The sequence below is a fragment of the Mugil cephalus genome, chromosome 20 (genome assembly GCF_022458985.1).
Source record: "Mugil cephalus isolate CIBA_MC_2020 chromosome 20, CIBA_Mcephalus_1.1, whole genome shotgun sequence".
NCBI lineage: Eukaryota > Metazoa > Chordata > Actinopteri > Mugiliformes > Mugilidae > Mugil > Mugil cephalus.
In genome coordinates, this window is record NC_061789.1 from 12557672 (window position 1) to 12573504 (window position 15833).

The 15833-nt window shown below is 43.7% G+C and overlaps 2 protein-coding genes across 2 annotated transcripts in view; both read left to right on the forward strand.

Annotated features, from left to right (window-relative positions):
* The first annotated feature begins 205 nt into the window (after nucleotides 1-205).
* Nucleotides 206-3218, forward strand: LOC124997919 (small integral membrane protein 10-like protein 2A). The gene is made up of 3 exons (XM_047571967.1): nucleotides 206-402; nucleotides 480-705; nucleotides 2327-3218. Exons 1-3 carry the CDS (start codon nucleotides 215-217, stop codon nucleotides 2345-2347), a joined length of 435 nt encoding a protein of 144 aa, XP_047427923.1. The 5' UTR covers nucleotides 206-214; the 3' UTR covers nucleotides 2348-3218.
* An 8396-nt stretch (nucleotides 3219-11614) lies between these two features.
* LOC124997941 (cytohesin-3-like) overlaps nucleotides 11615-15833 on the forward strand; it is a 28630-nt gene continuing 24411 nt past the window's right edge. The window contains exon 1 of the mRNA XM_047571998.1: nucleotides 11615-11945. Within this exon, the coding sequence (XP_047427954.1) occupies nucleotides 11849-11945 (97 nt within the window). The 5' untranslated portion in view covers nucleotides 11615-11848. The remainder of the gene's footprint in view (nucleotides 11946-15833) is intronic.

The window sequence follows — 15833 nt, forward strand, 5'->3', positions numbered from 1 at the left end:
ATACGCTTCCGTAGATTTCGTACTTTTGCACAGATTCATCATATTGGCTTACTTTTCCGAACAATCAAATACACAAATATAACACTTTGTTTGACTGGTTTGTCTTTGTCTACTTTCAAGCCTTTTTTTGTTGTCGTTTTTGGTTAAATATCCCGATGCTTTGAGTCATTTTCCTGCAGAAATGTTGAAAACTAAACCTGATCCAGTCCAGTAGATGGCAGTAAATCCCTTTAAAAAAAAAGCTGCAGGCCACCCACAACAGAACAAACGAAGAAGACGCACCTCCGTGTGTCACACCTTTAACAGTCCCCCCTGCCCCCCTCCTGCCCGGATGATCATCACAACAGACGTCGCTGGAGAGAAGCCGTCGGGGTGGAGCAGCCCAGCTAATACAAACCAAATGTAAATAATGGAGCTCGGTGTCACTCAGTCAATAGACATATGAACTGTCACACAGAACTAAGCTTTTTATTTTTCAGCTCCGCGGCACCAGCTGTTACAGTGACCATAGGAACCGCTGCTTTTATGGCTGGTCTGTCTTATTTAGTGCTCCGATTCTCGGGCTCCGCTGGTCGGACCTACGGAGTGTTTTCCAAAGGATTGACGAGGACTTTGTTGATATTTTTTGATCTCGCATGGCGGCTGCGAATCAGATTCCCCTACATCTACCTGGTCGCCTCCATGATGTTTAATGTGAGATTGCAGGTAATTATTCAAACGCTCACAGCAACAGCAACGCCTCCAGTTAAGTTTGTCAGTTTGCTCATGTCAACAAGACAACAGCTGATGGGAAGCCCTTATTATTATCATTATTATTATTATTATTATTAATGTAACACAATTAACTCTGCAACTGACTATTTACATTTCAGTCCAGGTCAATATATTAACAATCAGTTAAACTATTATCAAGTTGTCAGGTGGAGAATATAAGGACTGTACGCCCACTTGCCAGTTCATTAGGAACACTAGTGAAGACAATCCACTCTAATGTAACAGCCCTGCAATAAATCTCAACTCCACGAAGGTTATGGCATGCAGCGTTTGTTTAAAACGTAATAACTGTTGACTCTCTGCTGAGTTGCACCGGCACGCGCCTCCGTTATCTTGGCAACCACATTTTAGTGTTTGATTCAGAACATTTAAGCAGGATGCATCCTCCTGAATGATGATGCAGTTGAACTGCAGCCCGTCTCCCACTGCTTCACTTTAAAGTGAGCGTCATCGTGGGTAAGTTGAGGATTTGGTGCATATGAAAATGCATGTTTTCACTGGTGTACCTGGTGAACTGGCCAGTGGGTTTAAGTGGCAGTTCCTAAAGAGCATTAAACCTCATGTGACAATCTAATCGGCTGATGTCCCGCTCTAATTGCCCCTGTAATTTATCATCATATTAAAGCTGCAGTGCTTAACTCTTGCTCTCCCGTTTCCTGCCCTTTCACATAGTGTAGATACGTGCGCGCGGTAAAGGACTGCAGTGTGCCATCCCTTCTCCCCACGAGGGAAAAAAAAAAAGCCACATACCGATGGCAAACCACGTGCATCCTTCCTCTGAATGCAGTTTGTTCTTCATCTGGAGCGTCTGAAACGTTTGCCTGACCCTTTGGGAAGGGACTGGCTGTATCTGCCATCCGTTATAATAAAAAGTAAAAGACCGGCTTTAGATAAACTCAAGTGTCAGTTAAACAGTCAACTGAAAGTTGAAATGAAAAACAATTTAAAGAATTATAGGCAACATATAAACATTTTTTTTCGCTGTTATTGTTCACACACTAACTAAACTCTCTAAAACAGATGTCTTCAGGACCCCAAACTGATGTAGAGATTAAGTAGGGACCCCCCTAACTAATATATGTGCTCTATATTAAACTTGGCCTGGTGCTATTTATAAATATACATCATTATTATCAATATTAAGCTATCCCATGTCCCTTTACTAAAATATGTTGGATTCACGCGAATGTGTATTTCAAGAAATTTAAATTTGTGGGAGAAAAGTGAAAAGAAATATACAAAAAAAACGTTCAGTCAACCAAAGATTTTGCGACCCCTCTGCAGTACCTCCGCGGAACCCCTAGGGGTCACGGATCCCCTGTTGAAGACCTTTGCTGTAAAATTTACTGATATTCCCACTGTTCTTATTGTTAGCGGCTATTTCAGTTAAATGTGGGGGTTCAGAAACTTTGAACCGACAGATTAGCTGTGATTTTTATTATTCTCCAGGGTTAAGCTAACATGTTATAAACTGTGGCATCTAAGGTTCTAAAGTTTGACTTCCTAGCCTTTGCTTGATCCGTTGACTTGTTCTTTCTTCGTCTCTTCACAGGTCCACATTGAAATCCACTGAGTCTCCAGTGCCGGCATGCGGACTTAAAACTATGAACAGAGAGCACTGGCACGTTTGAGCCATTAATAATTAAAAAACATTAAAAACAACAACAACAAAGCACTGGGTCACTGCGCCACGGCAGCATGGACGAACAGCACGCTTGTTTTTCCAGTGTGGAGAGGCAAAAGTGACGCACTTCTGGAGCGTGGGGATGTGTGAAGGAGGCGGTAGAAGATGCCCCCCGGCGGCCCTCACTGACTGACTGACTCAGGAGCTGCTCATCCAATCCTAGAAGTTTTTTTTTTTTTAACTCTGCCCTTTCTCTCCGCTCTCTGGAGTTCGGCGTGGATTTGAAAAGGGGTGAAACCTCGTAGCTCCTCTTCATCGTCTGACGTGTGTGTTTATCGGACGCTCGGTGCAAACATCTCACAGAAAATCAACCGGTTCCATTTTGACTAAAATTTCACCGCATTCCACACAAAACAAGTGTGTTTTTTTTTGTTGTTGTTGTTTTAACTTTGCAGTTTTGACACTTTATTTAATGCTGGCAGTAGACGAAGGTTGTCGTGTTTTAAAGGAGTTCTGTTGGCGGGTAACGGTACAGCTGCTACAACTGGAAATCTGCAGTCTGGAAGTGCATTATGTTTGCATGTGTTTGTGTTGGCGCACACAGGTTTTTAAGCCTCACCGGTTCGTGTTCTTCTATCAGTGGCACTGGAGGGTGAATGGAAAAACGTAGCAAAACAATTTTTTTTTTTTTTTTTTTTTAAGCTACATTTGGCTCAAGTTTTAATCTCTGTGAAATATGTGTGTGTGTGTCTGACGGAGTCTGAGGTTACAGAAATGAGAGGGAGAATGTTCGAGCTTTGGAATAAATAAATTAATGAAAGCACGGTTTCTCTGTTACTGGATGGTTACATATTTATTTATTTTTTTTAAGGCTTATTCTTGAGGCTTCGCCAGTAATTTGACTTTGGTCTAGGATAGTTTTTATTTTTTTCATTTTTTTTTTTAAAAAAAAAAGAAGCCAAATCCCAAATCAGACAAATGTTTGTTCACCTGCTCTATTTTTACTCTCAAAAGTCAAATTCAACCACCCAATCTGGCAGCATCAACAGATATCTAAATGTATATAGCAGACCGCTACATCAAGAAATGCATCACTTGGGACATGTCATTGAAAAATTTAACCCAGGCTCTTATAACCCAGGGAATACGGTAATTTTATGACCATTTTTAAAGCAAATTTCCTCCATAAAATTTGGTCTTTTAGCTTTTAGTGTCCATCAAAAGCTGGTCAGAGTGTTGACTGAAGCATTTCACTTAAATTAGAACAGTCTGCCCGAAAAGGTAAAAAGGCTGTGACAGGTAATCCTGATGAGCTCTGAACATTCACTTCAATTCAATTTTATTTATATAACGTGAGTAACAATGGCGTCTCAAGACGCTTAAAGAAAACTTGAAACCTCCAGAGCTAGCTCCAAGCTTGAGGCCAGCTGAGTAGAGGCAGAAAAAGAGAGGGGAACAAGATCAACAATACAATACAGATACAGGCTATTCTACATACAGAGTAGTGTGGAGCTCCACAGGCCAGAAACAAGAACATGGGGGACGAGGGAAGGGGAGATTCACAGAGGGCTCCACTCTTGTGCTGTGACCGGACAGCTGATACCCGATGCAAGTCGATTCACTCAGTCCGCTTAGTTGCATGACATCACTTATAGCACTCAGCTCAGCATGAGACCAACGTTATTTTGAGCCAGAAAAGAAGAAGAAACAGAAGAGCAACGCTGACGGTTGACCAAAAAAGAGCAAGCAATCTGAGGGCTAACAACGGAACAGCTTGAGTCAGCGAGGAGCTGTTTATGTTAGTCGGATGATGTAAGCCATCGATGCAAGATGCAACACAAGCAGAGTGCCAAATTATGTCGTTTGGCTGGAATGGGCAACTGCAAGTCATCGTGCGTGTCTGCACATGCAGCAGCAGAACTGCGGGAGGATTCGGAGTCACCTGTGCCAGACCTAATTAGAAGCTTTGCCGAAGAGGAGCTCAACCCTTAAGGAGGGAGGCGTCTGTGTCCCAAACCGGGGAAGAGGACTCGGTGGGTGGCGAGCCAGTCCAGATACCTCCGACCTACTGCCTCCTCTTTGGAGGGTAGTGATTTAGTTGCAGCATGCCATCATCTGTCCACATGGGGGAGGCAGCCCATCACCGAGCTGGATTGCCTTCCCTATCTGTTTGAAACAGACATGAAGAGCCGTCAGCCTCCTGATAACATTCCTTAACCATGCCACCGAAAGCAATATTCCAGAGACTGTACGGTTAATTAATTTGCCACCATTTATAATATTTGCATTATTCAAACATTTATTGTTTTGTACAAATGTGCCATTCGTAAGTCTTCTGCTGGAAAAGATGTACACTGTAATGTTACCTTATAAGGTGTATTTGCTTCCACTTTCTCTGATTTAGCTTTGTTAAAATAGAAAAATACATTTTAAAAATCCGCATTATGAACTGGAATGACGCCATCTTACCAAGCAGAATTATTTGGCACAAGCCTCGTACTGATCTTTTAAACAGATCTCCAAATTGCTGACACCTTCACTCAGCTCAAAATGTCCCCAGCAAACTCACCAGTCACTCTGATGCCAGGCTGCAGTGTAAAACCACCAGGGGTTGCCAAGGCAACTGTATTTCTCCACGTTATAGACAAACCTTCCCATTTCACCCCCCCACCACCAGTTTCTGGGAAAAAAAAAAAGAGGATTTATTTCTCGTGGATTTGCCAGAGGAAACATTTTAATAGGGTTATCATGGAGGGCTGGCAAAGATAGAGCAATACAGAGATGAAGGATAAATCGGGTTATCTTTACCTTCTTTTTACCAGCCATCATTTGGACCCTCTCAAAACAAAAGTGGAATAAAGATTACAGAGTTTCAGCTTTTGGAATCTGCAGCCGCTCATGTTTTATTTGACTGAGTGGTAAAGAGAGATGCTGCAAATGGAAATGTAAGGTACAGCTGCAATTCACAGCCCTGTTCCATCAGTCGTTAACATCAAGAATTTATTTCTGTGTGAATTTAAAATCTGGTGTCTTGGGATCTTGAAGTACACCGATCAGGCACAACATTATGACTACCTTCCTAATATTGTGTAGGTCTTCGGTTGTTCCTAAACCGTTTGTGTTCCTGTGTCAGGCTGCATCCTGCTGGGGGTGGCTGCTGCCATCAATGAGTGTCATTGCTATGGGGTGTGGACACCTGGTCTGGTCTAAGTGGGTGGTACATGTCTAAGTAACATCCACACGAATGTCAGGTCATATGGTTATATGAAACTCTCCCATAGCCCTGAAATCTCACCCATGGGTTTGGAGGCCACTTTGTGGAAACGACAAAGCAAGTTTACAGCATATTCCATCAGGATGTAAGGAGGTGGCCTAAGCCCTGGACAAACTACCTGATTTCCTGATATAGGGTGGCACCAAACCCTGTCCCAGGAGCACCAGTGCACACCCTCAAAATATAGCAGGTCTTCCAGGTAGAGGCCATTACAACCACAGGGGCTGGAATGGAAAGTTCAAGGTGGGAAAATCGAGAAGACTCTCGATAAGAATACAAGTGCCTCAAGGCAGGACCATCTATGTGGTGGGAGGAGAACCTGTCTCACTGCTGGTTTAGAGTCCACTCAAAATCCTTGAGATCCTACTCACTGGCGACTAGTGTGAGGCAAGGCATCCACTTGCAGAGGATCTGGTGGAGATCGGTCGATGCCAGACTCCTGGGAGACACAAAACATGGGTGCTACTAAGACGCTCTGAGCCACTTGTTGTGGACAGTCTAGCAAACAACTACATCCAAAATAGTTAACCTGGCTAGGTTCCAGATGCTGGCCTCTTGGCTGGAATATATTGGCGCTCCCTGTGAAATCCATCAGTAGGGTACAAGCAAGAGAAGACACTTCTTCTGTGTGAGCTGAAGGACTTTTTGTGATGTGGAGGGCAAAAAATTCAAAGACGTTATGGGTACACTCCCCAATGGATCGCATGGGATTAGGCTTGGGGAAGCACCATGACACTTCAAAATCAAAATCCACCAAGAAACAGCAGAAGGTCACATGATAAGTGCAATCGGCACAATAGCTAGGAATACATCTGGAGTATACCACAAGTCATACTGAAGTTCCTCTTAAGGGTAAGACACTCTCCCATAGCCCTGAAATGTCACCCAGGGGTTTGGAGGAGACATTTGCTGGCCACTTTGTGGAAACATCAAAGCAAGTTTGCAGCATATCTTATCAGGAGGTAAGGAGGTGGCCTAAGCCCTGGCCCAACTGCCCGATTTCCTGATATAGGGCGGCACCAGACCCCAGAAGCACCAATGCACACCCTCAAAATGTAGCAGGTCTTCCAGATAGATCGTTGCAACGAACACCGTCTTGTTCATGGAGAGGCATTAGCCTATGAAAGAGAACGACTAAAATACTATGAACTGGCAGCAGAGTGTAAAGCCCAGATTTATGCACATTTTGTGCATTTTTCTTATTGTGCCCAAATTACTAATTGTTATATATTCTTTGGAATACAGTGCTTTTAACTACTTAACTCAGCTAACACCCATGGGCAAATACAGTATATCTATTAATACACTCGTCCATAGATAAAGAATGGATTACTGACTTAATCCGCATGAATTTAGCTTTGTTGCATTTCTCTTTAAACTGTGCGAGGCTTTGAGGGTGAAGAGTGTTACCAGAGGGCATGTCTGTGTATACAATGTCTTCGTTGTGATTTTGTGAAGTAGCCACCTTCGATTCAGAGTCCATTGACTGGGGAAGCGCATGCAAACCGTTTAAAGGGATGAGATTAGGAGCCGAGATGAGCTCCAAGCTGACCTGAAAACTGAATCAAAGGAGTGGGGGGAGGAAAAGAGGAGGTGGAAAATAGAGAGAGGGGGGAGTGGGAACATGGAGGAAGAGGGAGGTTTATATTTGCTTTAGCCGAGTTGTGGGATTGAAATAGGTCACACGAGCAAAAAGAGCATTCAAACATGTGTCTATTTTGGAAGGTGTTTTAGTTTTTTACGTGCTTTTGGTGCATTTCTGCATTCACTGTCGGATCGGCACAGTTTCACAACGTGCACATCAAAAATCTGTCAAATCTCTCGTATTAAGGGATCATACTTCAGCCATGTGAGGCTCCCTGGGATCGTCATATTTTATCCCATGCTACTGATTGATTGTGCATGTTGCAAACCCCGAAATTCCAGTTATCTATAGGCTTAGAATAGAATTTACTGTATCCTGATCATATAATCAGTTAAATATAAATATAATATAAATGAGGGTATTAGATGTGAAACAGTTTGAAAAGTTGGGGTATACGTCTAAAGACGTAGAAATCCCTTTTTTTGTTCAATCAGACGGTCGCAGGAAATATGTGGTGTTGAACCGAAGAGAAATGAAGGAGGAAATCCTGCTGCGGTCTGCTTCCCCTGACCTCTGTCACACACATATCATGCCACCCAAAGGTTTACTCCTTTGCCCTCCACAACAGGAAGGACATGTAGAACCTTGTGATGTTCCCTGGTTTTGGTACAGTACAAGGTTATAGGTGTAAACACGTAGCGGAAGACTGACCGGGAAAAATGTAATACCACTTACGTAAGAACACGATATGTGTCATAGTTTGGGACATTCACTCCGTCATTTATTCTACAATTAACAGACTAAGAGTTTATGATTATGTTGTGTCATATAAACGGGCACAGCAACTCTGAACCTGTGCTAATGCTATAGAGACCGCGCTCTCAATGATGCTCTAACAGGCTGATGTGTAGCAGGTTTGATATTTACCGTGTCTGTCATCTTATTTTGTTTATTAGCATGAAATTCGATCATAGACTCTGTCTGCCCTTGCTCCCATTGGTCAAAGTGATGCTACAAATCCATAAATATGGGCAACGCCATCCTCAAAACCAGAGTTTGCCTGGTACCGTCCAAGAGCAGAGCTGCGTTCAACGATGTTGTTTTAGCAAGCTAGTTTATAACATTAATTCACTTACAACCTCATAAAGCAAAAATGTTACTTACCAAAACCTGCAAATATCCCTCAGCTCTTTGAGGTTGATTAGCACAGTCTACATTTATTTAGATTCACATATCATTTTGTAGGTTTCAATTATTAGCGCACGGGTGCATAAGAGACTGGCAGCTGTCATTCACAGCTGTTTATCATGATGTCACATCCTGTTTTCATAGCATTATATTAACTGTCCAAAAACGACAGAAACTATTCTTGAAAAAAATTGATGTGTACATAGGTGTTTTAATTTGGGGGAGCTCCACGTGCTTTGGCTTTACTTTTGAGGAGCTGTCATGAAGTCCACTTTTTTTACGGTCTAGAGTTAGGACTCAATGCAAAGTAGAGACTTATAGATGTTTTTGTTTTTGTAGTTTTAGGTTATTTATCCCCAACAAAAATATAGCACAGATTTCATTTTCCCACACACACACACACACACATCCATTAACATGCTATACAGTGGTAGCACCCACTGGGATACACCATCAGGAAAACATGAGAAGACATTCACGACTCTTTAGTGATATCATCCAGTGTTTCACGAAAGGACAACCCTTTCAAAGAAACAAATGTGCAATTTGAGAAAATGTCCTAATGATGTTGTCATTTAGGTTACACCCAGCAATATTTAAAATGACTAAAAGAGTAAATAACTCTAGGGTGTTTTTCTGTGTCTTTTTTTTTGTGACGCAATTTAATTTCGAATCTTCGCAAACGCACGATTCATGAATGTGGCCCGCTCTCCCTCACAAAAGAGCGAAACCGAAAGATGAGAAAAGATGGATCCAGATATTTAAGGAGGGGGTGTTTGCAATGCAAAATAATTCCACTCGATTCCACTGAGGGCGGCGGAGACTTGAAGGCTTCTGTTCACAACCCAGTTTGTTGATTTTAGAACAGTTCGCTTTGCATGCTAGCATTCTCCCATCGCTAACGATATCCGGGCAACCAAGGTTTTCCTTTGTGAGTCATAAACACATTAGCATGTCATTTGTGTGGAACTGAGCAAACCGAATGTGTTTGCGCGCCAGCAGAACACATCCCCGAACCTAATTGCTTTTAATAGCATTGATTTTCAATGAGGATGCTCCGTTAGACGGGCCCAGCGCTGGCGTAAATGGACAGAAAATTTATAATGTGTTTGTCTACTCGTATTGCCCATTGCCAATGACCTATTTTCCACTTGCAGCAGAAAGTGTTGTTGAGGGCTTGTTCTGTGGCCTTACTACTTTGCATCAGTCCAGCTAGTATGTAAAACCTCACACCAGTGGAGGTGAAGCTCTCTGGGCCTGAAACAAGAGGGGCTTCACTCAGATTTCCCCTACTGAACATTCCCCACTTCCTTGTTTTCTTTTCCCAGTCACTAAAAAAAGAACAATGCAAAGAAGAATTTCCTCTTTGTTTGTCCGCTCCGCTCGGTGGTACACATCTAAATGAATTAAGTTTCCTTTAGAACACATGGTTAGGTCTTCACAGCTGATGCCTCATGCCAGAGTGCGGGGAAAACCTTCATATCTCCTCTATGCCTGCACCTTAGGACAGTGTGAGAGCTAATCTTATCAAGTGTAATGTCAGGAGCTGGCTGTAGTTTTTTATTTATTTATTTATTTTTTTGCTCTTGTCTTCAAACCAGGCATTGAGCCAAATCAAATGGATTCAGTAGATTGTGTAACGTTCAAGCATCTTTGTATCTACTCCTGCCATTTTATCGTACTGGAAAATGTCGAAGCCAACTTTAAAGTGCTTTGTCTGGTTTTAGACAGAATGCAGTGACGTCTTTCTGTCTGATAACGTAAACGATGATGTTTTACACGTGTCTGAGCTAATGTTTATCAGCAACACCGAGTTTTGTCACCAACTGTTTTCCTTCTATAGGTCCTGCTCAGATCTTGATCGACTGGACCGGGAACAAAGCCGGCGTGTGAAAGTGAAACGTTTGAATAAACAAATGAATACATTAAGACATCTGTTGGTGCTTGACCATTGGAGTAATGTACGCAGGAAGTGAGACCCCCCCACCCCTCCCACTCCGTGCAGGCAGGAATGCTCTAATTTAAACCATGTGTGTTGCAGAAACTAGCTTGTCAAACATCGCTGTGCGAGTCCGCTCAGAAGTGTCGAAATTGGCCTGTTATGTTTTGAACAGACTGTCTGGATTACCACACTGTGTAATGCCTTGAGAATATGTTGCACAGAATATTTACGGATGGATCTTTGTCTTTTACATTGATTTATTATAACTAAGAGGGTGCAGGATGGCTTGACCCTGAGATACAACTCTACAAATATAAACATTTTGTATCTGGAGTGGTGGATGAAGTATTATGAAGATTTAAGATTTAATAAAATAAAAGTAGGGTAAGTGTGTCTGGCAACAGGACGCTGCTGGTGGGGGCGTTTGGGTCCTGAGGGTTGATGGGAGGGACCTCTGTGGATCAGGTTTGTTCCAGTGCACCTGGAGGCCAGGTCACCACCTTGTGTTGTTTTCATGCTGTTTGAGTTGCTCCTAAACCGTTTTTGTGTGTTTGCCTGTGTCGGTGCTGTGTCCTGCTGGGGGTGTCTGCTGCCGTCAAGGACTGTCACTGGTATGGGTGTGGGGGTGGTGTTTAAACTGTATGATTCTTTTGGAGTACGTAGTTTGTGGTGATGTCGAACTGGAGTGTAACAAACGAAAAGTTTTAATATTATTAAATGGGGTTGTCAAAAATAAGAGAAACATGTGTCAGCACAACTACATATACACATTTATATCTATATATCTATATATATATATATATAATTTATTTTAAACAACGCCGTGAAGTGCGCGGCTGTTATATATTAATTTCCACTACTGAGTGTACCTAATGAACTGGCAGGTGAGCGTTCGTGTCAGTCACCAAACGCAATTGGTCTGAGAGGTTTGGTTTAATCTCACTATCGCCCGGAGTCACGTGAGAATTGATCAACTGCGAGATTAACGTCTAGCGTCGAAAAAAAACAGCATTGACTTCCTGTTTAGATTTTCAAAATAAAATAAAAGTAAACGCATACGCCGCGCTTTGCCGCGAGTGACAACCACTCTAACGCGGTGCTTCCGGTATTGTTTTGTGGCGTGTCGGGCGACTTGACAGAGTCCTGTGAGCCGCTCTCTCTTGGTACTAGTAGAGTGGAGGCGTATGGAGTCGGATGGGGAGGAGGGAGGGGGGGCATAACGCGCTCACCGCTGTGTGTGTGCGCTAAAAGGCGAGCGGAGCGACGGCTGCGACGGAGACACGCCGGCGCTCACTGGCTGGAGGACGGACTGGAGGACGGTCGGAGGACTGCAGGTTACCGGAGGGGCTGTCCGCGTAGCGTCAATGGCCACAGCACTTTGATGAAAGAAGGAGCTGCCCGCCAGACTAACCCGTGTGTGCCAAATGCGTCCTGCAGATTTCGCGCATTTGCCGTAGATAGATGTTAGATGTTTGTCCGTGCAGCGTGAGTTCGTCCGACCAATTTTTGGGTGATCTTCATTACTTGTTGGCTGCAGCCATGAACGAAGACGACCAAGGTATGGGTCATTCAGTGCAATTCATATATTCACAAATAATGCTGATTTATGGGCATTTACTTCAGTAAGATAATACTAATAATTATCAAATTAACAAACAAAATTATTATTATAATAATTATTATTATTATTGAAGATGTTGGTTGCAATAATATATTTATTATCATTATTATTTTTGTTTGTTTAAGGTACAAAGTTTGACCTGAGCTAAGGGTTGTGATTAAGACTCAAGGTTATCAGGCTTAAGTAGATGAGCTTGGATCACTGACAAGGTGTCACTGTGTTAGATTGTGGGAGATCCAGAGGAGATCCAAGCCCTAGTGGGCTCCTGTCACCGTGGCCCAACAGGTCCGGTCATCGGACATGGATTCATTTGTTGGGTCCAGCTCAGGGGGAGTGGGTTAGGAAACTTTTGGAGGGGGAGGTCATACTTGGGAACAGTTTGTAAAATGTCGTAGGACTTGTGACATTCTGTACTGCAGCTTTTAGATGTTGTTAGATTGTTAGGTTGTAGCCCCGGAGAGTCCTGGCGTGTACTCCAGTATGGGGCTAGATGATCCCCCACAAGACTAAGAAACCAACTGCAGATCACTCTGCATGCTGAACGTAATCATCATAATCTTCAGAAAACTGGATGTATCTCTACGTGTGGAAAAAAGAAAAAAAAAAGTTCACTCTTGCTGTATCGCCTCTGTAAGTCAGTGGCGTTCAGTCCCACGTGTTCTGCGCTCGCGGAGCTGCAGGATGTGACTTACTGCTGGAGTACCGCATGCATGGCACCGAGGCATAAAGCTGTCATTGTGCTGCGCTCGGGCCGGCCTGCCCTTCAGCGCTGACACGCATCAGCGCAGCCCCACAGACACAGACATATGGAGCAGAGCGGGGGATAGTATGACAACAGCCAGGAGAGCATACACTCACATAAACATATAAATATATACACTGCATATGGCTGACCAATGTGGGTACTTTCTGTTGTAAAGATGATGAATCTAATCATTCTAAGCTCATGATCTAGAAAAGATAAGAGCACCTCTCTATCTATCCTCTCTTGTGGTGTCCTTGATTTTTGGAAACATCTCCTTTGTACCTTTTTTTTTTGCGCTGGAAACCAGCATCCACAATTTGCTGCTTTTTATTTGAACAAGTTCGCACTTACACACACACACACACACCCACGCATGGGCCCACAGCAGGGTCGGGCTCTGTGGGGGCGATAGAAAAAAAAAAAAAAGTAGATGATGAGCACTTGCGCCAGGCTGGAGCTCTCACTCACCGTGATGTGGAGGATAGGTGGAGGTTTATGTAATGAGATGCCGAGGTGGCAGCGGGAGAGCAAGAAAGGCATGTGGATGTAAACCACGGTGACTGAAAGTGAAACTACGGTTCACTGTTATTCCGTAGTAACAGGCATGGCGAGATGTCTGAGAAGGGAGACGAGTGTGTGTGTGTGTGTGTGTGTGTGTGTGTGTGTGTGTGTGTGGAGGGGTAGCGGAACGTGCCAAAGACTGAAAGCTGGGAAATGTCCAAAGAAATGAGGAATGCCGCCAATGAATGACGTCGAGGGACCGTGGCACTGGACTAAATATTCCTACTGAATCAATTTGCGAGAGTGCTACAGGAGTTTTCTTTCCAGAAAAAATTCCCGGGTGCTAAACTCATCCCGCATGTTTGCGATGTTTGCTATATGCACACTGTACCGTTTACCCTGGCGGTTCAGTGTGTGGATCTGTGTTTTGGTGTGCAGCCTTTGAGGTTACGGAACGCTGCAGCCCACATGAGCTCGGCTTTTAGATCTCTGAGATGTCTTTGTGCCGGATACAAGACGGCACCAGCAGCTGCCTGTTATGTTCAGGATTCGGGTTTACTCTTAAACCCAGATCTGCTTCTGCGGTCTTTTTACGAAACGTGCTGTAGGGACAAATCATGCCTTATTAGGAGTGACGACGACACAATATCGCAGTTATCGAAACTGCGCCTGTCAAATGATTACTGCAATAGGTTCTTTTTGGAATAGGAGTAATAGGAGTGGTCATATTTAAACAACTGGTTGTGAATGAAGTACTCAGTCGGTACTGGTATTGGTACTGGTATGGACACATTTTAAACGATACCCAGCCCTACTTATTAGCACACATTTCTGAGCGGTATTCAGGCTGAACGTTCCCTGTTTGTACTTTCGCAGGAGGTCACCTGGTTCAGTTGATGTCTAGAGGATTGTGGCTTTGGGAATACAGGTAGGACGTGGATGTTTACGCCTAAGCCCTAGAAGGGCCCAGCGGGCAGGCAGTCGGTGCCTTTGTGCCTGCTGTGTTGTAGCGAAGCTCCTGAGGGCCCTGCAGGATGTCAGGGAGCAGCAGTAGGAAGTACAGAATAGGCCCTGTCGTAAGTTTAAAGTTTTTGCTGACGACTAGCATATGTAATGCCGATATTTGACTTGATCTGACGTGACCGAGGCGGTCTGCTGAAGTTCAAAGCAGCATCAGAATGAGTAGGAAGTGAGATTTATCGGACTTTAAATGTGGCATGGTTGTTGGTGCCAGTCAGTTAAGGGTCTAAAACTTACAAGATCTCTAGAAGTATCAAGTATCACTTAAATGCTACAACATTCATGAGTATTGTTTGTGGCCATGCCCATCCCTCCTCTGATGACTGTACTGTATCCACCATAAAGCTATAATCATCTCAACCTGGTTTCTTGAACATGAACATTACAATGGCCTCCATAATCACCAGATCTCAATCCAACAGAGCTCCTTTAGGATGTGGTGGATCTGGAGATTTGCATAATGAGCATGCACCCGAGAAATCTGCAGCAACTGCATGCTGCCATCAGATTCTCTAAGGGACATTTCACCAACCTTCTTAAATGGTGAATGGTAAATTGGTTGAGATTTAATGGCTTTAAGAATTTGTGAAGAAAAGCAAGTACAATGGGATGAGGTGGGCTTGCCGGTGTGGAGTTCAGCCATTTAATCGGGCGGGCAGAGGCTAACAAACAGGAACCGGGAGGGCAAAGGCAGAACTCTTGGTCGGGAACAGAAGTCAAAGATGAATTACTGGGAGGCAGACAGAGCCGGTCGGTGACTCTGAGAGAAGCAGGGTCAGTGCCAGTGCTGGAAAGCCTTGCAGGTGAGTGTGGAAGTGGTTAATACACGCTGGCTTGATTGCAGAGGATGTGGAGCAGCTGTGTGCACAGGTGAGTGAGCTGAGCTGACTGATGAGGTGGGAGTGGCTGGCAGAGGCGGGGTAGATGGAAAAATACTGAAAAGGAGCAGGGAGCCTGAACTGTTTCATATCAGATATATATATGTTAGATTGTTATGTATTAGCATCTTTAAGGTAGCACAATTCCCTGTCACCTTAGAGCCCTACCTCTGTTAAAGAGTTTACGCATGAGCAGTCAAATTCAACATGACTTGGTTAATGCCTCAAAAGGTTGGTAGGGCATTAACCTGCGACATCTGATTAAAGGGTTCAGGTCAAGTCATCAGATTTCAAGAGCGATCGGCCATATGGAAAGCAACCGTTTGGGTTTAGAACTTCACTTGGATACATGAACACTGCAACAATAAAAGTTTCACTTGAGCACGAGCTGTATTAATCCCACCGGACCCCACCAATGCCTTATAAAAGAAGCTTGGAGTACATTAATAAGACTTAATTTTGGCACAGCATAGCGAATATGCAAGCAACTATCCAGTTTCCTCCTCGTCCACCACACAGCGTTCTACAGCACGGTTCAAGATTGTCGCAGATTGGAGCAGCATTAAAACCATCAAGGTGCTTATAACGAGGGGATGTGGAAAAAGAAATCAGAGAGTGAAAGGGGTCCCAAAAGGCTGATATCATGTGCTAAGTGAATTTCAGGCGAAGAACGTCCTGCTC

Bases quoted from the DNA above. Each gene is read 5' to 3' on its own strand.
- LOC124997919 (XM_047571967.1), top strand. From the start codon at position 215: ATGGCAGTAAATCCCTTTAAAAAAAAAGCTGCAGGCCACCCACAACAG. The intron at 403-479 runs GTAAATAATGGA...TTTATTTTTCAG, and splicing joins CCAGCTAATACAAACCAAAT to CTCCGCGGCACCAGCTGTTA. The intron at 706-2,326 runs GTAATTATTCAA...GTCTCTTCACAG, and splicing joins TGTTTAATGTGAGATTGCAG to GTCCACATTGAAATCCACTG.